Source organism: Zophobas morio, unplaced genomic scaffold (assembly GCF_036711695.1).
Source record: "Zophobas morio isolate AGI-343-1 ecotype UQ-CSIRO unplaced genomic scaffold, CSIRO_AGI_Zmor_V1 ptg000031l, whole genome shotgun sequence".
NCBI classification, from domain to species: Eukaryota; Metazoa; Arthropoda; class Insecta; order Coleoptera; family Tenebrionidae; genus Zophobas; species Zophobas morio.
This window is the reverse complement of record NW_026972136.1, coordinates 1,741,327-1,767,804: the sequence shown is the minus strand read 5'-3', so window position 1 is coordinate 1,767,804 and position 26,478 is coordinate 1,741,327. Positions and strand designations below refer to the sequence as shown.

Here is a 26,478-nt window from a genome sequence, read left to right as displayed (position 1 = left end):
TTACATTTATCGATTCTTCAGTTTTTTGATTCTTCAATTTTTGTTGCTTCGATTTTTCGATTCTTGCATTTCTCGATCCTTCAAATTCAATTCTTCAATACCTCGATTCTTCTAATTTTATTCTTCAATTTTTAGATTCTTCAATTTTTCGATTCTTGAATTTCTTGATTCTTGAATTTTTCGATTCTACAATTTTTCGATCCTTCAATTTTTTGTTTCTTCAATTTTTAAACCTTCCATTTCTCGATCCTCCAAATTCGATTCTTTAATTCCTCGATTCTTCAAATTCGATTCTTCAATTCCTCGATTCTTCATATTCGGTTCTTCAATTTCTCGATTTTTCCATTTTCGATTCTTCAATTTCTCGATTCTTCACGTTTTCGATAGTTCAATTTCCCGATTCCTTAAATTCCCTATTCTTCAATTTCTCGATTCTTCAATTTTTGTTTCTTCAATTTTTCGATTCTTCCATTTCTCGTTCCTTCAAATTCGATTATTCAATTTCTCGATACTTCTAATTCGATTCTCCAATTTTTCAGTCATCAATTTTTCGATTCTTCCATTTCTGAATTCTTCAAATTCGATTCTGCAATTTCTCGATTGTTCAAATTTTCTATTCTTCCATTTTTTTTTCTTGAGTTTTTTTGATTCTTAAAACTTTCGATTCTTCCATTTCTCAATTCTTCAGTTTTTTTCTATTTCCGATTCTTCAAATCGAATCTCCGATTGTTCGATTCTTCAATTTTTCGATTTCACGTTTCTTCAATTTTTCGATTCTTCAATTATTCGATTCTCCATTTTTTAGAATTTTCAATTTTTCGATTCTTCCATTTCCCGATTCTTCAGTTTTTTGATTCTTCAATTTTTATTGCTTCAATTTTTCGATTCTTGTATTTCTCGATCCTTCAAATGCGATTCTTCAATTCCTCGATTCTTCTAATTCGATTCTTCAATTTCTAGGTTCTTCAATTTTTCGATTCTTGAATTTCTTGATTCTTTAATTGCTCGATTCTTCAATTTTTCAATAGTTGAATTTCCCGATTCTTAAATTTTTCGATTCTTCAATTTCTAGATATTTCAATTTTTTGATTCCACAATTTTTTGATTCTTCAATTTTTCGAATCTTCCATTTCTCGATCCTCCAAATTCTACTCTTCAAGTCCTCGATTCTTCAATTCTCGAATCTTCAATTTTTCGATTCTTTAGTTTCTCGATTCTTCAATTTTTGTTTCTTCAATTTTTCGATTCTTCCATTTCTCGTTCCTTCAAATTCGATTCTTCAATTCCGCGATTCTTCAATTTCTCGGTTCTCCTAATTCAATGCTTCAGTTGCTTGTATTATTGAATTTCTTAATTCTTAAACTTCTTTATTTTTACTTCCCGAGCGTAAGCAAAGGAAGTATTGTAATCGAGTCCGTCGGCCGACTCTCTACTTTTACGTTTTCTCGATCTTTCATGACCCCTAGAAGACGAAGAAATAGGTCTCCCATTTCCGTCTGTCTGTCCGTCTGTCCGTCTGTCCGTCTGTCCGTCTGTCCGTCTGTCCGTCTGTCCGTCCGTCTGTCCGTCTGTCCGTCTGTTGTCACGGATTTTTATTAGACAGATAATCTCCGAAAGTACTCGACCGATTGTTGTGAAATTTTGTACTTATATTAAGAATATCATGTAGATGGTAAAACGCTAACCAAAATTTGTCGAATCATCCCCACCACTAAAGCGATGACGTCACTTCAAAATTGTACATAGTAAATGGGTTTTCAATTGTATAAAATAACATAGTCCTACACATGTAGTTTACAACTCTGAATCGACTTTTCACCCGAAACGTCCAGATTTTTGGAAAAAAAATCAAAATTATAAAACAACATTTTGAAATTTAATTTTTAATCTGCTAACCAGAATGCTTTGAAATGTTGCAGATGTTTTAAGGCTATAAAGAGCATCATAAATCTTTAGTCAAAAAATATTTGCTTATCCCCTCCAAAAACTTGATGACGTCAGCTCAAAAGTTTGTGGAATAAATCATATCTAAAATGTACAAAATATGATGAGTCTGTACTTGTGAACTATCACTCCATTAATATTTTTTGGATTTGCATATACAGGGTGACTCAAAAAAATTAATGAATGCGTAAATATATTTTATTGATTTAATCAGGAACTACAAAACCGAATGCTCTGAAATCTTGCAGATGTTTTAAGGCCATAAAGAGCATAATAAATGTTTAGTCAAAATATATTTGCTTATCCCCTCCAAAAACTTGATGACGTCAGCTCGAAAGTTTGCCGAATAAATCATATCTAAAATGTACAAAATATGATGAGCCTGTACTTGTCATTTATCACTCCATTCATATTTTTTGGATTTGCATATACAGAGTGACTCAAAAAAATTAATGAATGCGTAAATTTATTTTATTGATTTAATCAGGAACTACAAAACCGAATGCTTTGAAATCTTGCAGATGTTTTAAGGTTATAAAGAGCATAATAAATTTTTAGTCAAAATATATTTGGTTATCTTCTACAAAAAACTGATGACGTCAGCTCAAAAGTTTTCCGAATAAATCGTATCTAAAATGTACAAAATATGATGAGTCTGTACTTGTGATTTATCATTCCATTCATATTTTTGGATTTGCATATGCAGGGTGACTCAAAAAAATTAATGAAGGCGTGAATTTATTTTATCGATTTAATCAGGAATTACAAAACCGAATGCTTTGAAATCTTGGGAATATTTTAAAGTTATTATAAGCATGGTAAACTTTTGTTCAAAATGTATTTGTTCATCCCTCCTAAAAAAATTGATGACGTCACCCTTAAATTTTGTTGAATAAATCCTATCTAAAATGCAAAAAATACGATGAGTTTGTACTTGTGATTTATCATTCCATTCATATTTTTTAGATTTTCTTAAGAGGTGGTTCAAAAAAATTAATGAAGTCAATTTATTTTATTGACTAAATTAAAGGCAACACTTATTATTAGTATTACACCCCAACCAACCCAATTTGGTAGACACAAAATTTGTTAAAGGAAAAACTCGGTTGAAACATAAGGGTAGCACGCTTACTTACATCGACTTTAACATTACAGACCTGCATTTGTTTTATGCGTTCACTTGATTCCGCGAATGTGAAATAGACATGTTTATAATCAACCAATTGTGAATTTCACCGTCAAGAATTAAAATAAAACCCAATGTTTTATATAATAAGCGGAAGTCGAAGCAATAAAACCGACGGTCGTTTTGTTTACAGTTTCTGTGTTTGGCTCTCACGTATGCTGTTACGCCTGTCATCTTAAATTAACAATGTTTATACATACACGATTTTCAGTTGCCTCTGATACGTAGGTATACGTGAGTAAATTGTTTCGTTATTTTATTGATTATTACAAATCAATATTCAAACAACCCAATTCATTTTCCCGAAAATTTGAGAATATAATAATTTTATTCTTAGTATTACACTACATCTATCCCAACTGATATACGTGTCCTTGCAAAAATGTTGATGACGTCATCGCAATTTTTTTTTAAATTCCCACTACAAAAATGTAATGAGAAAAAAAACACAATAGGCATGCAGTCGTCAAGTTTCCGACAGCGAGGGAAGTACTGTCTAAACTCTTTAGACCAATTTTTTTATTCTTCAGTTCGATTCTCCAATTATTCGATTCTTCAATTTCTCAATTCTTCAATTTTTCGATTCTTCAATTTTTCGATTCATCAATTTTTCGATTCTCCAATTTTTTAGAATCTTCAATTTTTCGATTCTTCCATTTCTGGATTCTTCACAGTCGATTCTTCAATTTCTCGATTGTTCAAATTATCGATTCTTTAATTTTTTTGTTCTTGAGTTTTTTTGATTCTTAAAATTTTCGTTTCTTACATTTCTCGATCCTTCAGTTTTTTAATTCTTCAATTTTTGTTTCTTCAATTTTTCGATTCTTCAATTTTTCGATTCCCCAATTTTTTAGTAGCTTCAATTTTTCGATTCTTCAATTTCTGGATTTTTTAAATTCGATTTTTCAAATTTTCGATTCTTCAATTTTTTTTTTCTTTAGTTTTTTGATTCTTAAAATTTTCGATTCTTCCATTTCTCGATTCTTCAGTTTTTTTATTCTTCAATTTTTGTTTTTTCAATTTTTAGATTCTTGTATTTCTCGGTCCTTCAAATTCGATTCTTCAATTCCTCGATTCTTCTAATTCGATTCTTCAATTTCTAGGTTCTTCGATTTTTCGATTCTTGAATTTTTTTTATTCTTTAATTTCTCGATTCTTCAATTTTTCAGTGGTTCTATTTCCCGACTCTTGAATTTTTCGATTCTTCCATTTCTCGATTTTTCAATTTTTCGATCCTTCAATTTTTTGTTTCTTCAATTTTTCGAATCTTCCATTTCTCGATCCTCCAAATTCGATTCTTCAATTCCTCGACTCTTTAATTCCTCGATTCTTCAAAATTCGATTTTTTAATTCCTCGATTCTTCAATTCTCGATTCTTCAATTTCTCGATTCTTTAATTTGTCGATTCTTCATTTTTTCGATAGTTCAATTTCTCGATTCTTCAATTCCTCAGTTCTTCAACTTTTCTATTCTTCAATTTCTCGATCCTTCAATTTTTTGTTTCTTCAATTTTTCGAATTTTCCATTTCTGGATCCTCCAAATTCGACTCTTCAATTCCTCGATTCTTCAAAATTCGATTCTTTAATTCCTCGATTCTTCAATGCTCGATTCTTCAATTACTCGATTCTTTAATTTCTCGATTCTTCATTTTTTTCGATAGTTCAATTTCTTGATTCTTCAATTCCTCGATTCTTCTAATTCGATTCTTCAATTTTTAGATTCTTCAATTTTTCGGTAGTTTCGGCTTCAGGTACCGTCAGTAGTCATATAGTGAGGGTCCTAGTTCAAGAAATCTGAGCTAGGAGCCCCACTACTTTTTATCAAGCGTTTCTCATCGTCTTGTCCTCGATACACAGCGATCATTGACCTTTTCGGCCGGCACGTGTCTGTTGTTGACCTGGGGGTTCAATGACCCCTCTCATACAGCTTAGTAACAAAATACAGATTTATAAACAAAACATTTAAGTGAAGTCATATTGGCCGAGTAGTCTAAGGCGTTAGATCTAAGCTCTCATTCCCGAAAGAGAGCGTGGGTTCGAATCCCACACCTGACAGTTTTTTGCGTTTAAATAAAACACATTTTAATGTTTTTACTTCCCGAGCGTAAGCAAAGGAAGTATTGTAATCGAGTCCGTCGGCCGACTCTCTACTTTTACGTTTTCTCGATCTTTCATGACCCCTAGAAGACGAAGAAATAGGTCTCCCATTTCCGTCTGTCTGTCCGTCTGTCCGTCTGTCCGTCCGTCTGTCCGTCCGTCCGTCTGTCCGTCCGTCTGTCCGTCTGTCCGTCTGCCCCTGGATTTTTATTAGACAGATAATCTCCGAAAGTACTCGACCGATTGTTGTGAAATTTTGTACTTATATTAAGAATATCATGTAGATGGTAAAACGCTAACCAAAATTTGTCTAATCATCCCCACCACTAATGCGATGACGTCACTTCAAAATTGTACATAGTAAATGGGTTTTCAATTGTATAAAATAACATAGTCCTACACATGTAGTTTACAACTCCGAATCGACTTTTCACCCGAAACGTCCAGATTTTTGGAAAAAAAATCAAAATTATAAAACAACATTTTGAAATTTAATTTTTAATCTGCTAACCAGAATGCTTTGAAATGTTGCAGATGTTTTAAGGCTATAAAGAGCATCATAAATCTTTAGTCAAAAAATATTTGCTTACCCCCTCCAAAAACTTGATGACGTCAGCTCAAAAGTTTGTGGAATAAATCATATCTAAAATGTACAAAATATGATGAGTCTGTACTTGTGATCTATCACTCCATTCATATTTTTTGGATTTGCATATACAGGGTGACTCAAAAAAATTAATGAATGCGTAAATATATTTTATTGATTTAATCAGGAACTACAAAACCGAATGCTCTGAAATCTTGCAGATGTTTTAAGGTCATAAAGAGCATAATAAATGTTTAGTCAAAATATATTTGCTTATCCCCTCCAAAAACTTGATGACGTCAGCTCGAAAGTTTGCCGAATAAATCATATCTAAAATGTACAAAATGTGATGAGCCTGTACTTGTCATTTATCACTCCATTCATATTTTTTGGATTTGCATATACAGAGTGACTCAAAAAAATTAATGAATGCGTAAATATATTTTATTGATTTAATCAGGAACTACAAAACGGAATGCTCTGACATCTTGCAGATGTTTGAAGGTTATAAAGAGCATAATAAATGTTTAGTCAAAATATATTTGCTTATCCCCTCCAAAAACTTGATGACGTCAGCTCGAAAATTTGCCGAATAAATCATATCTAAAATGTACAAAATATGATCAGTCTGTACTTGTGATCTATCACTCCATTCATATTTTTTGGATTTGCATATACAGGGTGATTCAAGAAAATAAATGAAAGCGTAAATTTATTTTACTGATTTACTCAGGAACTACAAAACCGAATGCTTCGAAATCTTGAAGATATTTTAAAATTATCATGAGCATGGTAAATTTTTGATCAAAATGTATTTGGTCGTCCCCCCTAAAAAATTTATGACGTCACCACAAAATTTTGCTGAATAAATCCTATCTAAAATGTACAAAATATGGTGAGTCTCTTCTTGTGATTTATCATTCCATTCAAATTTTTTCGATTTGCATATACAGGGTGACTCAAAAAAATTAATGAATGCATAAATTAATTTTATTGATTTAATCAGGAACTACAAAACCGAATGCTTTGAAATCTTGCAGATGTTTTAAGGTTATAAAGAGCATAATAAATTTTTAGTCAAAATATATTTGGTTATCTTCTACAAAAAACTGATGACGTCAGCTCAAAAGTTTGCCGAATAAATCGTATCTAAAATGTACAAAATATGATGAGTTTGTACTTGTGATTTATCATTCCATTCATATTTTTGGATTTGCATATGCAGGGTGACTCAAAAAAATTAATGAAGGCGTGAATTTATTTTATCGATTTAATCAGGAATTACAAAACCGAATGCTTTGAAATCTTGGGAATATTTTAATGTTATTATAAGCATGGTAAACTTTTGTTCAAAATGTATTTGTTCATCCCTCCTAAAAAAATTGATGACGTCACCCTTAAATTTTGCTGAATAAATCCTATCTAAAATGCAAAAAATATGATGAGTTTGTACTTGTGATTTATCATTCCATTCATATTTTTTAGATTTTCTTAAGAGGTGGTTCAAAAAAATTAATGAAGTCAATTTATTTTATTGATTAAATTAAAGGCAACACTTATTATTAGTATTACACCCCAACCAACCCAATTTGTTAGACACAAAATTTGTTAAAGGAAAAACTCGGTTGAAACATAAGGGTAGCACGCTTATTTACATCGACTTTAACATTACAGACCTGCATTTGTTTTATGCGGTCACTTGGTTCCGCGAATGCGAAATAGACATGTTTATAATCAACCAATTGTGAATTTCACCGTCAAGAATTAAAATAAAACCTAATGTTTTGTATAATAAGCGGAAGTCGAAGCAATAAAACCGATGGTCGTGTTGTTTACAGTTTCCCTGTTTGACTCTCACGTATGCTGTTACGCTTGTCATCTTAAATTAAGAATGTTTATACATAAACGATTTTCAGTTGCCTCTCATATTACACTGATATTACTAGACAGCGGATTTCTGTCGGGCTACGTCACGATTATAGGTGGGGACGCGCTGGATCACCGGGACTCAGTAGCGGGTGATAGATAATCACTGAATTTAATCAGTACTAATTCCATAAATATAATTAACGATTTATTAATCAAACGGCTAAGTAAATGAGAGCGGGAATTAACAGCAGAGTGCAACGAAACAGCGTTATTCTAATCTCAAATAAACGAAGTGCAGTCCGTAACTGCAATGAATTCGCATCCCGTACGAGCCGTACCGAGTTTGGCCTTGCCTAACCGGACAGAAATTCGCTCTCTACATATTACACACCGACGTCGTATACGTGAGTAAATTGTTTCGTTATTTTATTGATTATAACAAATCAATATTCAAAACGACCCAATTCATTTTCCCGAAAATTTGGGAATACAATAATTTTATTCTTAGTATTACACTACATCTATCCCAACTGATATACGTGTCCTTGCAAAAATGTTGATGACGTCATCACAATTTTTTTTTAAATTCCCACTACAAAAATGTAATGAGAAAAAAGCACAATGGGCATGCAGTCGTCAAGTTTCCGACAGCGAGGGAAGTACTGTCTAAACTCTTTAGACCAATTTTTTATCTTAGTCGTTATAGCCTGATAGGAAATAAAGACCGTACATTTTACAACTATTACGTGGAGTATTATTGATTTATGTAGATGCCGCTTACGAAACTACTGGAGAAGCGTTTCTCTGCCTTTGAGTTCCCCAGGTGTTCTCAAAATTTTTCAAAAATACCAGGGTTTCTTTTTGCATTACATCCCTTAATAAGTATTCGATTTTCCAAATCTTCTTCATTTTCCAATAGGGTAGAGTACACTAACGTGTTCGCAAGTGCCCCTTTAAATAAAATTCGAATTTTAGAGATTGTTTAACAGATTTTACTTCAAATAAGTTTGGAATGAATGGAGAATCTGCGCTTTATCGTTATTGGAGCAGAGTCGTTTGCATCCAAAGAACACCTTGGAACCCCACTTAGCGTAAACGGTAGATCATTCACGTGTATTGTGAAGAAGTAAGGACGTAAAATTGACCCTGCAGAACTCTTTTATAAATTGGTTGTCGTCGACATTAAAAACTTATGAATATATTTTCCACAAAATTAAGATAGCAATCAAGCTAACTTCAACCGAACAAAACATTGCTAAACGTGAGTTGGATGCTTTATGTCTTGACAAGATAACGTCGATCCCACATAACGTGGGTGTAAAGAAGGATTCTAACCCAAATTATGGGTGTTATCGCCAAGATCACCACATTTATAGTCAATCCCACTATGGAAAATGTTGCCTCGAAATCTATGTCGTTTCTTAGCTGAAGTGCTTTTACATCAGCTTTATTAAATAAATAGACACTCAACTTCAAGTGCGCTTTGGTTCTCCGGGAAAAAATAACCCTTTGTGTGAAATATCGCCAAAAAATCCTGCCAAGAATCCCGGAGTCGTCAAAAAGAGTCGAAACCCCGCAGACAAAGCTTTCTCCCGATGAACCAGACCTCGCAATCACATAAAAGCATTGCAACCCCGACCCGTAATCCACAACAAATCCTCCCCATAAATAACAACCGACCATAAACCGGCCCAATCGATACGTAATTACTATATCAACATGCCTGTGATTGCGATTTGATTTTCGACCGCATTGACATCTCAACTGTCGTTTCGTGTTCCTGCAATGGCGCTCGTCCCCAAAGTCCTCCCGTTGATGAACCGCGTGCTGGTGAAGAAGGCCGAGCCCATGGTGAAGTCCAAGCGAGGTGTCCTGATCCCGGACGTCCGCCAGCGGGTCAACCGGGGGACCGTGGTGGCGGTGGGTCCCGGAACCACCAACGACACGGGCAAGTGCATCCCGTGTTGTTTGAAGGTGGGGGACGTGGTGATGCTGCCGGACTACGGCGGGACCAAGGTCCAGCAGGAGGACAAGCAGGAGTTGTACTTGTACAGGGAGCAAGAAATCCTGGCGAAGATAAACGAGTAGGAGCGCACCAGTTATAAATTTAGTTTGACTCATTACCCACCCTATTTAACCTTTCCATTACGACTGAGTTAATAAAAATAATTAATCGCTGCCTGCGCACTGGACGTAATTTATTGCCCTGTGTTTTCAGCTTTCGGTGATTGCCCACATCACTCATCCCTGGTGCGTTAATGGATATTCAATATTTTACGTGCGACTACCTACATGTTGTTAAAATCGATCAATAAACGAATTTGGCGAGTGTTTTAAGGGTTGGGATGGGAGTGTGTTTTTGTCTTTGGCGGCGTGGGAGGTAAGAAACGCTGGATTTGACCTAAATGTTGGTTTATTGATTCGGTTTCAAAATGAGTGGGCTTGTAATGCCCACATAAGAGCTTAATATTTTCAGCCAATATCGTGAAAGCTGGATTGACGCAGGGTTGGGGTTTGTAACCTGGAGTTGAAATGTTTACCCGGAATGCATGTATGGCATGGCTGGATAAACATGTGTTCAATGCATTTGTGTAACATGTGTACGAATGTATGGTCATACGTGTTGAAACTATTGGTGTAAAGTGGGAAATGGGCATTGAATGCTACATTGTCTACAACATTAATAATACAAGGACAGAACAGCTCGAAGTTTTAAAAGGGATGTATATATCGGGCGAAGAACATAAGTTGTAGTCGAGTCATCCTCGGAAAGAATTTAGCACGTCGGTGATTAAGCCAAATTGATAAATGCCAAAAAACTAGAAGATTAATAAATTTTATCAATTCTATTGTCATCAAATTTAGCCAAAAATCTGCTGTAGTTCCAGTTGAATGAGCAATAGCACTATCCTGCTGAAAGTAACAACAAACTAACTGGTCATCATCCAGTTGATTAACAATGGAGTTAAGATTTCGTCTCGGAATTTTGCAGCATTTATGTTTCCTGAAAAGATTATTATTGGGACAACTCTTCGAAAAAGTGTGGATTTTCTGAGGTAAAACTCGCACTCCAGTTCTGAAAAGAAATTAAATAACAATAAACCGCGAAAAATTGATACTTAAGTCTAGGTAATGCTGCCGTTATGTATTGCCTTTAAAGCAATTTGAAAGAATCTCTGCCTTTTGTCTGTTTTTTTAATTAATTTGAAAGAATCTCAGGGACCCCTTGTGTCTGGTTTTTGAAGTAATTTCAAAGAATCCCGGGGATCTTTCTATGTCTTGTTTTTTAATTATTTCAAGGAATCTCGGGGATCTTTCTGTCTTGTTTTTGAAGTAGTTTAAGAAAATCTTGAGGACCAATTGTGTCTGGTTTTTGAAATACATAGTTAGAATCTCGTTGACCAATTTTGTTTTGTTTTTGAAGCAATTTGAAGAGAATGTCGGGGACCCCTTGCGTCTGGTTTTTAAAGTAGTTGAAAGAATCTCTAGGACTTCTTGTGTTTGCTTTTTGAAGTAATTTCAAAGAATCTCGGGGATCTTTCTGTGTCTTGTTTTTGAAGTAGTTTGAGAGAATCTTGAAGACCACTCGGGTCTGAGTTTTGAAGTAGTTTTAAATAATCTCGAGGGCGCCCTTTTGTTTTGTTCTTGAGGCTTTTAGTTTTTGAAACAATGCAAGGACCACTTTCGTGTGGTTTTTGAAGTAGTTTGAAAGAATCCCAGGGAGCTTTTGGGTTTTATTTTTGAAGAAGTTTGAAGAAGTCTTGCACCTGGTTTTGAATTAGTTTCTAAGAATCTTAGGGATATTTCTGCGTTTAGTTTTTGAAATACCTAATTAGAAAGAATCTGGAGGATCCCCTGTGGGTCTTGTTTTTGAAGTAATTTGAAAGAACCGGGGACTCTTTGGGTTTTAGGTTTGAAGTAGTTTAAAGAGAATCTCAGGGACCTCTTGTCTCAGGTTTTTGAAGTCTAACTACTTCAAGAACCAGAAAGAATCTTGGAGTCTATTTTACATTATTTCAATGGAAGAATGTAATTGATTTATTTTGCCATATGTATCTGGTTTTTGAACTAGTTTGAAAGAATTTTGGAGACCACTTGTGTCTTGTTCTTGAAGTAATTTGAAAAAATTTCGGGGATTCTTTTTGTTTTTAAAGTAGTTTGAAACAATATCGAGGATCCCTTTTATGGTGTTTTTTAAGCAAGTTGAAAAGAATCTCGGCAATTGGTGTGTCCTGTTTTTGAAGTAATTGGATAGAATCTCGGCGACTCATGTTGTGTTTTTGAAGTAGTGTGAAATGATCTTGTGGACCTCTTGTGGAATTTGAAAGAAGTTCGGGGACCCTTGTGTTTTATGTTTGAAGTAGTTTGAAAGAGTCTCGGGCACAGTATTTGTTTTGTGTTTGAAGCAACTTGAAAATAATGCGGAGACCATTTTTGTATGATTTTTGAAGTGGTTTCAAAGAATCTCGGGGACCTCTTGGATTTTATTTTTGAAGAAGTTTGAAGGAGTTTTGCACCTGGTTTTGAATTAATTTCTAAGAATCTCGGGGATCTTTCTGTCTATTGTTTTTGAAGTAATTTGAAAGAATCTCAAGGACCCCCATGGGTCTTGTTTTTGAAGTAATTTGAAAGAATTCCGGGAATCTGGGTTTTACGTTTGAAGTAGTTTGAAAAGAATCTCAAGGAGTTCTGCTCTTTGGTTTTTGAAGTAGTTTGAAAAAATCTCTGGGATCTTGGTTTTTGAAGTAGTTTGAAAGAATCTCGGGGATTTTCTGCGGGTCTTGTGTTTGAAGTACTTTAAAAGAACCTCGGGGACCGCTTTTGTTTGGTTTTTCAAGCATTTTATAAAGAATGCGAGGACCACTTTCGTCTGGTTTTTGAAGTAGTTTGAAAGAATCCCAGGGACCTTTTGGGTTTTATTTTTGAAGAAGTTTGAAGGAGTCTTGCGCCTGATTTTGAATTAGTTTCAAAGAATCTTGGGGATATTCCTGTGTATTGTTTTTGAACTATGTAACTAATTTGAAAGAATCTCGAGGACCTCCTGTGGCTCTTGTTTTTGAAGTAATTTGACAGAATCTCGGTAACCTTTTCGGTTTTAGGTTTGAAGTAGTTTGAAAATAATCTCAGGGACCTCTTCTGTGTGGTTTTTGAAGTAGTTTGAAAGAACCTCGGGGATCGCATTTGTTCTGTTGAAAGAATCTTGGAGACCACTTTTGTATTATTTTTAAAGCAATTTGTAAGAATCTTGGGAATCATTTATGTCTTATTCTTGAAGTAATTTGAAAGAATTTCGGGGACTCTTTTTGTTTTTGAAGCAATTTGAAAATAATGCAGGGACCACTTCTGTGTGATCTTTGAAGTAATTTGAAAGAATCTTGGGTTTTATTTTTGAAGAAGTTTTAAAGAGTCTTCCGTCTGGTTTTGAATTAATTTCTCAGAATTTCTGGGATTTTCTGTGTATTGTTTTTGAACTACCTAACTTGAAAGAAGCTCGAGGACTCCATATACGTTTTGTTTTTGAAGTAATTTGAAAGAATTCCAGGGACCCTTTGGGTTTTAGGTTTGAAGCATTTTGAGTAGAATCTCGGGCAGCTCTTCTGTCTGATTCTTAAAGTACTTTGAAAGAATCTCGTGGACCTCTTGGGTTTTATTTTTGAATGATTCTTACGCCTGGCTTTAAATTAGCTTCTAAAAATCTCGGGGATATTTCTGTGTAGTGCTTTTGAAGTACTTAATTTGAAAGAATCTCCGGGATATTTCTGTGTATTGTTTTTGAAGTACCTAATTTGAAAGAATCTTGCAGACCCCTTGTGGGTCTTGTATCTGGTTTTTGAAGTATTTTCAAGGAGTCTCTGGGACTTATTATGTCTAGTTTTTGAAGTACTTTCAAAGAATCTTGGGGATCTTTCTTTGTCTTGTTTTTGCAGTAGTTTGAGAGAATCTTGGGGATCACTTGTGTATGGTTTTTGAAATAGTTTGAAAGAATCTCGGGGACCCCGTGCGTCTGGTTTTTGCAGTAGTTTTAAACAATTCCGAGACCCTATTTTGTTCTGTTTTTGAAGTAGCGTGGAAGAATCCTGGGAACCCCCCGTTGCACTTGCCTTTGAAGTAATTGAAAGAATCTATTTCTAAATTTAAGCGTGTGGTTTTTAAAGTAATTTGAAAGAATCTCGGCGACCGGTTTCGTTTTGATTTTGAAGTATAAATGAATGAATTTATTTTTTAACAATCAATATAGATCACCATGTTACACGTCAAAATACAAAATTAAAATTAAAAGATAAAAGTATTTTATAAAATAAGATTTACAACTTTCAGTTTTTTGCAAATTAAAGATTGCTTTGATCCACTTTTGAAGAATAAATATTCTGAAGAAATCACTTGAATTTCCCCAGTCGTTTCAAATAAACTCGGGAATATTTGTGTTTGGGTTTAATTTTTGAAATATTTTTAATAGAATCTCGGGGACCTCTTCTGCCCGGTTTTTGCAGTAGTTTTAAAGAATTTGTTTTAGAAGCAATTTGAAAATAATGTTGGGGACCACTTGCGTCTTGATTTTTAAAGTAGTTTGAAAGAATCGTTGGGATTTCTTGTGTCTAGTCTTTGAAGTATTTCAAAAAATTGCGGAGATCTTATTTTGTCTTATTTTTGAATTACATAGTTTGAATAGAACATCGGGCATCCATTTTCTTTTGTTTTTCGCTTGTGCCCATTTTTGAAGTAATTTGAAAGAATCTTGCAACTCCTTTTGTGTTATTTTTAAAGTAATTTGTAAAAATCTCGCTAACCACTGATGTCTTTGTCTTGAAGTAATTTGAAAGAATTTCCCGTTATGTTTTTGAACTGATTTTTCGGTGATCACTTGTGTCTGGTTTTTGAAGTACATAGTTTGAAAGAATTTCGGAGATCACGTTTATTTAGTTTTTGAAGCAATTTGAAAAAAAATCTCGGTGATTACGTGTGTCTTGTTTTTGCAGTAATTTGATAGAATCTTGCGCACCTCTTTTGTTGTGTTTTTGAAGTAGTTTGAAAGAGTCTTCTTGACCACTTTTCAAATTTGGAAGAACTTCGGGGACCCCCTGTGTTTTTTATTTGAAGTAGTTTGAAAGAAACTTGGGGTCTTCCTTTGGATCTCGTTTTTGAAGTAATTTGAAAGAATCTCGGGGACCTTCTATGGGTGTTGTTTTTGAAGTAATTTGAAAGAATCTCGGGGACGTCGTCTGTTTGGTTTTTGAAGTTGTTTGAAAGAATCTCGGGGATCTTTGTTTTTGGAGTAGTTTGAGAGAATCTCTCGGATTCCTTGGGTTTCATTTTTGTAGAAGTTTGAAAGAGTCTTGAAGTCTATCTTCATTATTTCACTGAAAGAATCTAATTTATTATTTGGGACATCGTCATGTCGGATTCTGATTCATATTCTTCTAGTGAAATAATAAAAGAAGGTATAATATTTTGAAACAATAAATTTAGTCTGTTTACAAAAATTTTGCCATTTGTGTCTGGTTTTTGAAGTACGTAGTTTGAAAGAATCTCGGAGACCACTTTTGTGTTATTTTTAAAGCAAATTATAAGAATCTCGGGAACCATGTAAGTCTTATTCTTGAAATAGTTTGGAAGATTTTCGTTTACGTGTTTGATTTTTGCAGTAATTTGATAGAATCTCGGGGACTAGTTTTGGGTTTTGTTTTTGAAGTAATTTGAAAGAATTTCGGGCACAGCTTTTATTTTGTTTTTGAAGCAATTTGAAAAAAATACAAGGGCTATTTTTGTGTGGTTTTTGAAGTAGATTTATTTTTGAAGAAGTGTGAAGGAGTCTTGCATCTGGTTTTGAAGGGATCTTTCTGTGTATTGATCTTGATGTAATTTGAAAGAATCCTTTGGGTTTTAGGTTTGAAGTAGTTTGAAAAGAAAGTCGGGGATCTTTGTTTTTGAAGTATGTAGTTTGAAAGAATCTCGGGGATTTCCTGTGGATCTTGTGTCTGAAGTAATTTGAAAGTACTTCGGGGACCGCTATTGCTTTGTTTTTGAAGCAACTTGATGTGTGGTTTTTGAAGTAGTTTGAATGAATCTCGGGAACCTGTTGGGTTTTATTTTTGAAGAAATTTGAAGGAATTTTGCGTCTGGTTTTGAATTACTACCATTTTTGAAGTACCTAACTTGAAATAATCTCGAGTACCCCATATACGTGTTGTTTTTGAAGTAATTTCAAAGAATTCGGGGAACCTTCTGGGTTTAAGGCTTGAAGTAGTTTGAAAAGAATCTCAGGGATCTCTTCTGTCTGGTTTTTGAAGTAGTTCGAAAAAATCTTTTGGATCTTTGTTTTTGAAGTAGTTTGAAAGAATTTCGGGGATTCCTTGTGGGTCTTGTGTTTGAAGTAATTTGGAAGAATCTCGGGGACCGCTTTTGTTTTATTTTTGAACCAATTTGAAAAGAATGCAGGGACAACTTTTGTGTGGTTTTTGAAGTAGTTTGAAAGAATCTCGGAGACCTATTGGGTTATATTTTTGAAGAAGTTTGAAGGAGTCTTGTGTCTGGTTTTGAATTAGTTTCTAAGAGTCTCAGGGATTTTTCTGTGTGTTGTTTTTGAAGTAATTTGAAAGAATCCGCGCGATCTTTTGGGTTTTAGGTTTCAAGTAGTTTGAAAAGAATCTCAGGGAACTCTTTTGTCTGGTTTTTGAAGTAGTTTGAGAAAATCTTGAGAATTTTTGGTTTTGAAGTAGTTGGAAAGAATCTCGTGGTTTCCTTGGGGGTCTTGTGTTTGAAGTAATTTGAAAGAAGCTCGGGAACCGCTTTTGTTTTTTTTTTTGAAGCAATTTGAAAAGACTGCTGAGACGACTTTATGCGGTTTTTGAAGTAATTTGAAACAATCTCCAGGGCCTTCTGTGGGTCTTGTTTTTGAAATAATTTGAAAGAATCCCGTGGACCTTTTGAGTTTTATGTTTGAAGTAGTTAGAAAAGAATCTTAGGCATCTTTTCTGTGTGGTTTTTGAAGTAGTTTGAAATAATCTCGGGGGTCTTTGTTTTTGAAATAGTTTGAAAGAATCTTGAAGATTTCCTGTAGGTCTTGTGTGTGAAGTAATTTGAAAGAACCGCGGGGACCGCTTTTGTTTTGTTTTCGAAGCAATTTGAAAACACTGTAGAGAGCACATTTATGCTGTTTTTTAAGTAAGTAGTTAGAAAGAATCTCTGGTACCTTTTGGGTTTTATTTTTGAAGAAGTTTGAAAGAATCTTGGAGTCTACTTTCCATCTTCTTCACTGGTAGAATCTAATTCATTATCTAGGCCATCGTCATCATCGGATTCTCACTCAGATTTTCCTAATAAAGTAACAAATTGGTTTCCTTTTCAAACCCAACGAAGAGGTAAAAAATCTATTCTGGTAAATCCACGTCTAGTAAAAGTTTTCTTAAAAGGGTAATTCTTGCTGCAAGGACATAACCTATGAATCTAATAAAATGTAAAATAACAATGTATATATATATTTTATTCAGTAGTGACAAGTTTTGTGCCCTTTTGATTAATTAAATGTATATTACAGAACAAAATAGCTAAATTAATTCGCTACATAATGGAAATATCCATCTCTCCCGGAATTCATTATTAATGCGACATTGTGTTCAATTTTCATCAGAATTGTTCCACCGATCGTTAATTGAAGCCCACAAAGCAAAAATACTAATCCCGCAAATGATAACCGCCGGCCACACTAGTGGGAAATGAACAATGCGCTTTTCCCACGATTCTGCACACCCATAATGAAGACTTTTCCAAACACTCGTAGGAAACCCTCCGCGTTCGATTTAGCTCGCCACGAAATAATTTAACCGCCAAATGCGGTAACTCATTTAATTCCAGCCGAAAAACCCGCACCAAACAGGCTTCAAAAAGCAACCCTTTTGATTAAATTTCCGCAGCAAATATTCGATACCTCCACAATGAAATCCGCACGTTTATTTTCCAGCCCTTCCTAATTGTTCTGGTTTTCTTGCCTATTGTCTGGCCTTTTTTGTTCCAAAGATCCTTAACCGTATTGCTTGTGTAAAATAAAGCCAGCTCGACGTAACCCCACTAGAAAATCTAATTCTATAGGCTTTACTAATCCAGCTACCTAGATTCAATCACAACGCCCTTTCTTGCATTATTCCCGAAACCTCCGACTGAAATACGGCATAATATCCAAGCGGAACGTGATACTCCACCGGTAATTATAAAATCCATAAATCGATGGGGCAAGTCGAAAGAGCTTCGAAGACACCGGAATAAGACCTGTGTTAATAACTAATTAGGATGAGTCTGGCGTTGTTGCGCTGGATTTAGTTAAGAATTCAATTAGGCCCTAACGTGGCATTATTCCGACATCAATAACTATTAAATTGACACAACCTCGGCGAGCATAACACACTGTCTAAATTGCTTATTAAGATTAATGAATCTGGAAAGTGTAATAAGAAGTCGACACACAGCAATTTGCTTTTTACGACGCGACCTCGCCACCTTCCCTAAAATGGGTGGAAACTGAGAAAACACAATAACCGTCTCCACAACAACCAACTTGCGAAAATACTCTTTTGTGCGATAAAATTCGCTATAATGGTATTATTCGATTCGGATCGTTCGAAGATCATTACGAAAGCTCACAGATCCCTAAGTGAGATATATCAAGAAAATTCTCTTTCAGTGGCCATTTCGCCCCCCGACAATTGAAAACAGACGCTTTTTAAAGCGATTCCTACCTGCAATTGCGATTTACCATAATAATAGGTCGGGGATTTCGCAAAAGCTCTGGAAGCATCTGTCTAGCAGCATTTTCTTAAGCCCGGATCATCGCGGTAATGGGGGCTGCTGGAAGACTACATCACAGGAATCAAGTGTCGTAAATTAATTATGTTTAATTTGGACGATGAAGATAAGACCACACGTTAATTATAGCTTGTAATAAAAGTTAATTACCGCTTTCATTACTTCTCGCGAAATTCTGAATGGGTAGCTAAGGTTACAAGCTTGACAAGCCAGCGCCTCCGAGCTTTTGAGAAAACAAGTATCGATTACAAGTTTTGTCGGAGTGGATAATATTTAAGGCTGTTGAGAGCGAGCTTCCGCTTTCAATCCGGATTGCTAGCTTGTTACTAGCTAAGGTTAGAGGTAAACGCACGATTTAAAACTTGAAACTTTACATGATGTCCAAGAGTCGGTGCTTAAAGCTACACTTGCAGATTAATCTGGAGTTTAAAAGTTTGAAACTTCGTTATTTAGAAGTTACAACTTGGGATGGGGGCTGAAGCTTTAGCATTTAAAAGTTGAAGCTTTAAATATAAGTTGCTTGACGGCGAAGATTCGATGTTTTTTCGTTTTGTTTAAAGTGAAATATTGAGATTAGGGGCGATATTTCGAAACTTGGAGAAGTTGAGACTTGGTTATTCAGTTGTTGAGAATTTTTTTGAGAGTGGAGATTTTGAACCGCGTCGAAAATGGAGTTACGAAATCTAAATTTGGAGAGGTAAAGTTTGAAACTTCGTTTGGGAAATATGTTGTAAATTGCTCCCTAAATATTCAGAAATTAAGGAAAATATGGAATGAGAAGTTTCGTTTCTATTTTCATTATTGTTTATTTTTGCATGATAAAGATAAAGACGTAGCAAACATTTTGGGATTGATAATTTTATCTAAATTTGACACAATAACTGAGATGAAAATATGGGAAGGAAAATTTTAAACATCATTACATAGTTATTATCTTGAAAAATGAAAAAGGAAAAACTTTGCTATTTTCTGGCAAGGAGTAAATTGAGTAAACATCAAACTAATTTAACAATATTGTAGCACCCTGAGGAATAACTAAAGAAAACTTTGCGCAAGTAAAATAAAGTTCCACATTTGTTTTGTTTTATTCGTGTTGAGAACGACAAATTACAGAAGAAAAAACTTCGAAAAAATATTATAACATGTAATTGGAAAAAGTTAGGGAAAATAAACGAAGTAATGTTAAAAAATTCAAAGATAAAAAGGCCACTGGAAAGAAAACACTCGTTAGAATCTACTGGAGATGACAAAAACAGATCTAAATTTACTTAGACAAAACTTTCCGCGCCCTTTAAATACTTAGAAATACGTAGAAATCCAGTTTTTCGAAAAATTATGAAATATGATTTTGTAAAATTTTATTTATTTTGTGATAACCCCTATAAGTAAAATAATTGTAGATAATAAATACCAGTTACAGTGTAAACAAAATTCATTGGATAAGGATGGGATCTGAACCCACACAGGCGGCACACAAAAATGTTTGTAAAATAATTGTGATAAAATTCAAGGCGGATTAATAAACCACGACTACAGGAGCACATTATTTTAAAATTTAGATAAGTTTTACTAACCAAAATGATGAGGGGACGTCATCAAATTATTGGTGGGGATGACTAGACAAATTTTGGTCAGAGCTCTACCACCTACACGATATTTTTAAATCACATGTTAAGTATTTCTACATTTCTATATGTAAAATTGATCATATCTGAAAATTTGGTTTGTAAAGAGTATAAAGTGTCTAATAAAGATTTTAAAGATTCTAAGAATCTTAAGGACTCAAAAGTTAAAAGGATTTTTAAAATTTTGTTTGAAGTACTTCAAAGATTCTAAACGTTCTAGAGAAATTCCAAAAATGCATAGATTTTCAAGATTCCAAAAACTCCTAGAGTCTGAAGGCTCTGAAGAGTCTGAAGACTTTGAAGATTCCAAAGACTGTAAGGATCTTAAGTACTCAAAGGTTGAAAAGATTTTTAAAATTTTGTTTTAAATATTTCAAAGATTCTAAAGACTCCAAAGAAAACAAAAATCCTAAAAATATGAAAAATCGTAAAAATCTGAAGAATGTTTTCTTTATTTTTTATAAGTTCTAAAAGCACTAGAGGTCTTGTACACCCAAATATTATCTTATAAATCTTACACATTGGAAAGATTCCAGAGATTAAAAAATGTTTCGAAAATCTGGAAAAATTTAGAAAGTGGGTAAAATATGGTATCTTGAAAATTTAAGAAAAGGTTGAATTTCAGAATTCTGTCATAACTGAAGCCCGATAATTTTAGAAATTTTGGAAAGTCTGGAAATTCTGGGTGTTTTGTATTTTTGGAAAATCTCAAAAATCCTGTTGATTCTAGAAATAAAAAAAAAATAAAAATTATGAAATTTAAAAATTTCGAAAATTTACACAATCTTAAGTTTGTAGAGATTCTAAATTAGGGAATTTCTAAAGGTTTGAAAGATTTCAAAGATTCTAAAGACTGGAAACATTTACAGATCTTAAAGATTCCATACACTAGAAATTGCCAATTGTAGACATTAAAGACTCTAAAAAAAAACAAAAATCCTAAAAATCTAAAAATTGTAAAGATCTGAAGAATTGTAAAGATTCCAGAAAATAAAAAAAAATGGAAAATCTGGAAAAGTTGGAAACTGGAAAGAATGTGGTACCAGAGTCCAGACATCTTAAAAATTCTGGAAAAGATTAAATTTCAAATTCTCGCATTGTTGAAGTTCGATTATTTTAGAAATTTTGGAAAATCTGTAAATTCTGTGCATTTTGTGTCTTTGGAAAATCTGAAAAGTCTGTCAGTTCTAGAAATTTCGAACATTTTGCAAATTATGAAAATTCCGAAAAATCAAAAATATCAAAAATTAAAAAAATTCAAATTTTCGAAATTTTAAGCAATTTTAAGAAATCCTGAAAGCACTAGAGGTCTTGAACTCACTAATATTTTCTTATGAATCTTGGACGTTGTAAAGATTATAGAGATTCCAAAAATTTTGGAATATCTGGAAAAATTTAGAAATTGGGAAACCTAGAAATCTTGAAAATTTCGGACAAGTTTGAAGTTCAAAATTTTGGCATAACTGGAGCCCGATAATTTTAGAAATTTTGGAAAATCTGGAAAAATTTAGAAATTGGGAAAAATGTGGTTGACCTAGAAATCTTGAAAATTTCGGAAAAGTTTGAATTTCAAAATTCTGGAATAACTAGAGCCCGATAGTTTTAGAAATTTTTTAAAAATCTGAAAATTCTGGGCATTTTGTGTTTTTGGAAAATCTGAAGTCTGTCAGTTCTAGAAATTTTGAACATTTTGCAAATTATGAAGATTCCGAAAAATGAAAAATATCAAAAATTAGAATATTTCAAAATTTCGAAATTTCACACAATTTTAAGAAATCCTAAAAGCACTAGAAGACCTGAACACCCTAATATTTTTGTATGAATCTTTGATGTTGTAAAGACTCCAGAGATACCAAAAATTTTGGAAAATCTGGAAATATTTAGAAATTGGGAAAAATGTGTTGATCTAGAAATCTTGAAAATTTCGGAAAAGTTCGAATTTCAAAATTTTGGCAGAACTGGATCCCGATAATTTTAGAAATTTTGGAAAATTTGGAAATTCCGTGCATTTTGTGTTTTTGGAAAATCTGAAGTTTGTCAGTTCTAGCGATTTTGAAGTCTGTCAGTTCTAGAAGTTTTGAACATTTTACAAATTATGAATATTTCGAAAAATCAAAAATATCAAAAATTAGAAAATGCAAAATTTCGAAATTTTAAACAATTTTAAGAAATCCTAAAAGCACTAGAGGTCTTGAACACCATAATATTTTCTTACGAGTCTTAGACGTTGCAAAGATTCCAGAGATTCCAAAAATTTTGGAAAATTTGAGAAAATTTAGAACGTGGGAAAATGCGGTGGACCTAGAAATTTTGAAAATTTCGGAAAAGGTTGAATTTCATAATCTGGCAGAACTGGAGGCCGATTATTTTAGAAATTTTAGAAAATCAGGAAATTCTGGAATTTTTGTCTTTTTGGAAATTCTGGAACCTGGTAATTCTAGAAATTGTGAAAATTTAACAAATTATGAGAATTCCGAGAAATTAAAAAAAACAGAAATTGTAAAATTTCAAATTTTTTAAAGTTTACTCAAGCTTAAGTTTGTAGAGGTTCTAAAGATTACGAAGATTTAAAATTTTCAAAGATTCTAGACTTTCTAAAGACCTTAAATATTTCATGCATTAGAAACTTGAGAATTGTAGAGGCATCAAAGATTCTCAAAAAACAACGTTCTAATGTTCTAAATATAAGAAAAATCCAACAAAATCTTAAAAATTTTAAAAAACCTGAAGCTAGATCCTAGAAAATGTAAAAATTCTAAATAGTAATTTTAAAGTGTACTACAGAGAGTCTGAAGAGTCTAGAGAGTTTAAAGATTCTAAAGAGTCTAAAGGCTTTACAGATTCTAAAAACTCTAAGGACTCTAAGCACTCAAAAATTAAAAGAATTTTTAAAATTCTTTTTGAAATTTTTCAAAGCTTCTAAATGTTCTAGAGAAATTCCAAAGATCTGAAGAATGTTTTCTTTGATTTGTATAAATCTTCGACATTGTAATGAGTCCAGAGATTCCAAAAATTTTGGAAAATCTGGAAAAATTTAGAAAGTGGTTTAAATATGGTAGAACTAGAAATCTTGAAGATTCCACAAAAGTTTGAATTTCAAAATTCCGGCATAACTGGAGCTCGATGATTTTAAAAAGTTTGGAAAATCTGGGGCATTTTGTGTTTTCTGAAAATCTGAAACGTCTGATAATTCTAGAAATTTTGAAAATTTTGCAAATTACGAAAATTCCGCAAAATTAAAAAAATTAAAAAAATGATAAATTTTCAAAATTTTGAAAGTTCACGTAATCTTAAGTTTGTAGAAGCTTTCAAAGCTTTCAAAAATTCTAAAGAGTCCAGACTTTCTAAAGACCTTAAAGATTCCATGTATTGGAAACACTAAAGATAAACAATGTTCTAATGTTTTAAATATAAGAAAAATTCAACAAAATTTTAAAAATCTTGTAGAACTTGGAGCTAGATCCTAGAAATTGTAAAAATTCTTAACTTTATAAAAATCTAGTGGTTTTAAAGTGTCCAACATTGCCAAAAATTGAAGTGACTTTAGAAGCTCTGGATTCTAAAGAGTCTAAAAAGTCTAAAGATTCTAAAAAGTCTAAAGGCTTTAAGGATCCTAAAGAATCCAAAGACTCTAAGGCCTCAAAAGTTAAAAGAAGTTTTTACATTGTGCTCGAAATATTTCAAAAATACTAAAAGTTCTAGAGAAATTCCAAAAATCTACAGATTTTCAAGATTCCAAAGACTAGAAAGAAAACAAAAATCCTAAACTTCTAAAAATCATCTGAAGAATGTTTTCTTTATTTTTTATATCTCCTAAAAGCACCAGAGGTCTTGAACACTCTAATATTATCTTATTGTAAAGATTCCAGGGATTCCAAAATTTTTGCAAAATTTGGAAAAATTTAGAAAGTGGTTAAAATATGGTAGACCTAGTAATCTTGAAAATATCAGAAAAGGTTGAATTTCAAAATTCTGGCATAACTGGAGCCCGATAATTCTAGAAATTTAGAGAATTTTGCAAAATTATGAAAATTCCGAAAAATATAAAATTATAGAATTTCAAAATTTCGAAAGTTTACACAAAATTGTAGAGATTCTAAAGACAACAAGGTGTCCAAAGGTGTGAAAGATTTAAAAGCTTCCAAAGCTTTCAAAGGTTCTAAAGACCTTAAAGCTTCCATACACTAGATTGGACTGGCGACTGAATTGGAAGAAGCATGTAGATGATAAAGTAGAAAAGGCACGCTCGGCTCTTTGGCAATGTCGTAGGGTGGTGGGAAGGTCGTGGGGTTTAAATCCCAAGATCGCCCTCTGGATCTACACGGCAATAGTCAGACCGATGCTGTGCTATGGAGCTTTAGTTTGGTGGCCCAGAGCCAGACAAAAAACAACAGCCCTGCAACTTGAACACGTTCAGAGAATGGCGTGTCTCAGTGTTACAGGAGCAATGAGGACCACTCCCACAGCGGCTCTGGAGACTCTCCTTTGCTTAGCACCTCTTAACCTTTACATAGAGGAAGCGGCAATGACGACGTCTCTAAGACTTCACTCTCTGGGAGTATGGAACAAGCAAGGCCGCACAACGAAGCACACTCGGATCTTAACGGAGGCGTTCAACAGAATACCCTTGTTGAGGATGGGTTGTGACCGAATGGGCACAAAATTAATATATGAGAAGACATATAGAATATCAATGAATGATAATTCAGAAGGACGAGCCGACATAGATATCTATGTCGATGGTGCCAAAACAGATAGTGGTTCAGGAGCCGGCATCTACTCCGAACAACTGAACGCACAAATCAGTGTACCTCTCGGCACCCACACGTCTGTCTTACAAACAGAACTGATGGGAATAATGCTGGGAGCTAGAATCATTGCTGAACGTGAAATCGGCAACAAATCAATACGCATACTTACTGACAGCAAGTCTGCACTACTAGCCCTGGACAGCTGTATGGTTCGATCCGGGCTGGTTTGGGAGTGCAGACAAACGCTAAAGTATGTAACGCAGAGGAATAGTGTGGAACTTTGTTGGATCAAAGGACACAGTGGCAACGAAGGAAACGAGAGGGCAGATGAGATGGCGAAGCGAGCCGCGCGCATGCCCTTCTGGGGACCCGAACCGGCAATCACGCCTTCGGTCGCCCTCTCGAACGAACTCGTAAAGCAATATACCCATAGACGCCATGAGCAGATATGGGCGACGTTGAGCAGCTGTCGGCATAGTAGAGCTTGTATGGCGACACCAGACCGTAAGTTGACAAAATTTTATCTCTCACTTTCAAGGGACAAACTGCGTAAACTGGTAGGATTCCTTACGGGACATTACCAGTTTAACAAACATCTACATACGATAGGGGTAGTAACAGACCCAATCTGTCGTGGATGCAATGAAGAAGAGGAAACAGCTGAGCACATTCTTCGTGAGTGTCCAGCCCTAGCCTCCTACAGGGAATCCATACTAGGGGACATCTGGCCTAGTATGGCAAATATCAGGGAGTTTCCACCCTCTGCATTACTCAGGTACATCCAAGCAGTTGGATGGCTTGACGAGTAGAGGAGCGGGAAAACACCCTGATATGGACTTGGGGAAGGTACAATGGGCCCAAAGGCGAGGCCTAAGTGCCGGCTGGCTACGGTCAGCCCCCATAAATTAAGAATCCAGAAATCCATACACTAGAAATTGCAAGTTCTAAAGATACTGAAGTTCTATTGTTTTAAATAGAAGAAAGATCCAACAAAATCATAAAAATTGTGAAAATCTTGGAGGTAATGATCCTACGAATTCTAAAATTTCTAGCAATTCTAAAGTTTCCAAAATTCCAAAGGACTCTGAAAACTGTGAGGACTCTAGAGAAACTAAAGAGTCTAAAGACTCTAAAGATTCTAAATACTCTTAACACCTTATACAGTGAAACCTGTCTATGCCGGACTCTGTAGAAGGCGGAAAACTGCTCATCGCGGAAATTTTCCGCAGTCCCGTTTTTTCAAATACCTAATTTAATGTATTTTGGTCCGTATAAGCTGGAAACTGCATAACGCGGAAACGGAAAATATTTGTAAGTCCCAACGTGTCAAAATACATGCACACAACTCTGTGTAAAACGGAAGCGAGAACAAAATTGATGATTTCTACGAAAAATATGCAATTCAATTCGTGGACCTGCAGGTGAATTTTTTGTCAACAGGAAATCACTGTTCTCAATTCTCATTTAATTGGTGTCTCTCGTGGTTATATGTGTGTTCGCAGTGGCCCAAAAAACGACCAACAATAACAGCAAAATGGATTTAATTAATGTACAATTGCAGCAAAATTTGAGTGTTAAAGAAATTGCAAAAGTTCGGTTCCAAAAAACGCAAGTGTATCAAAT

At 34.2% G+C, this 26,478-nt stretch overlaps 2 protein-coding genes across 10 annotated transcripts in view; both read left to right on the top strand.

Moving 5' to 3' along the window:
- LOC135139483 (kazrin) overlaps positions 1–26,478 on the top strand; it is a 243,212-nt gene that overhangs the window by 70,892 nt on the left and 145,842 nt on the right. The window lies entirely within an intron of this gene.
- On the top strand, positions 9,468–25,514 carry LOC135139581 (uncharacterized). Its single transcript, XM_064069880.1, has 3 exons — positions 9,468–9,766; positions 24,293–25,341; positions 25,394–25,514. The coding sequence occupies exons 1-3, from the start codon at positions 9,468–9,470 to the stop codon at positions 25,414–25,416; spliced, it is 1,371 nt and encodes a 456-aa protein (XP_063925950.1). The 3' UTR covers positions 25,417–25,514.

Coding starts and splice junctions, on each gene's coding strand:
- LOC135139581 (XM_064069880.1), top strand. CDS start 9,468: ATGGCGCTCGTCCCCAAAGTCCTCCCGTTGATGAACCGCGTGCTGGTG. Junction 9,767..24,292: donor ATCCTGGCGAAGATAAACGA/GTAGGAGCGCAC, acceptor TCCATACACTAG/ATTGGACTGGCGACTGAATT. Junction 25,342..25,393: donor CTGTCGGCATAGTAGAGCTT/GTATGGCGACAC, acceptor CTCACTTTCAAG/GGACAAACTGCGTAAACTGG.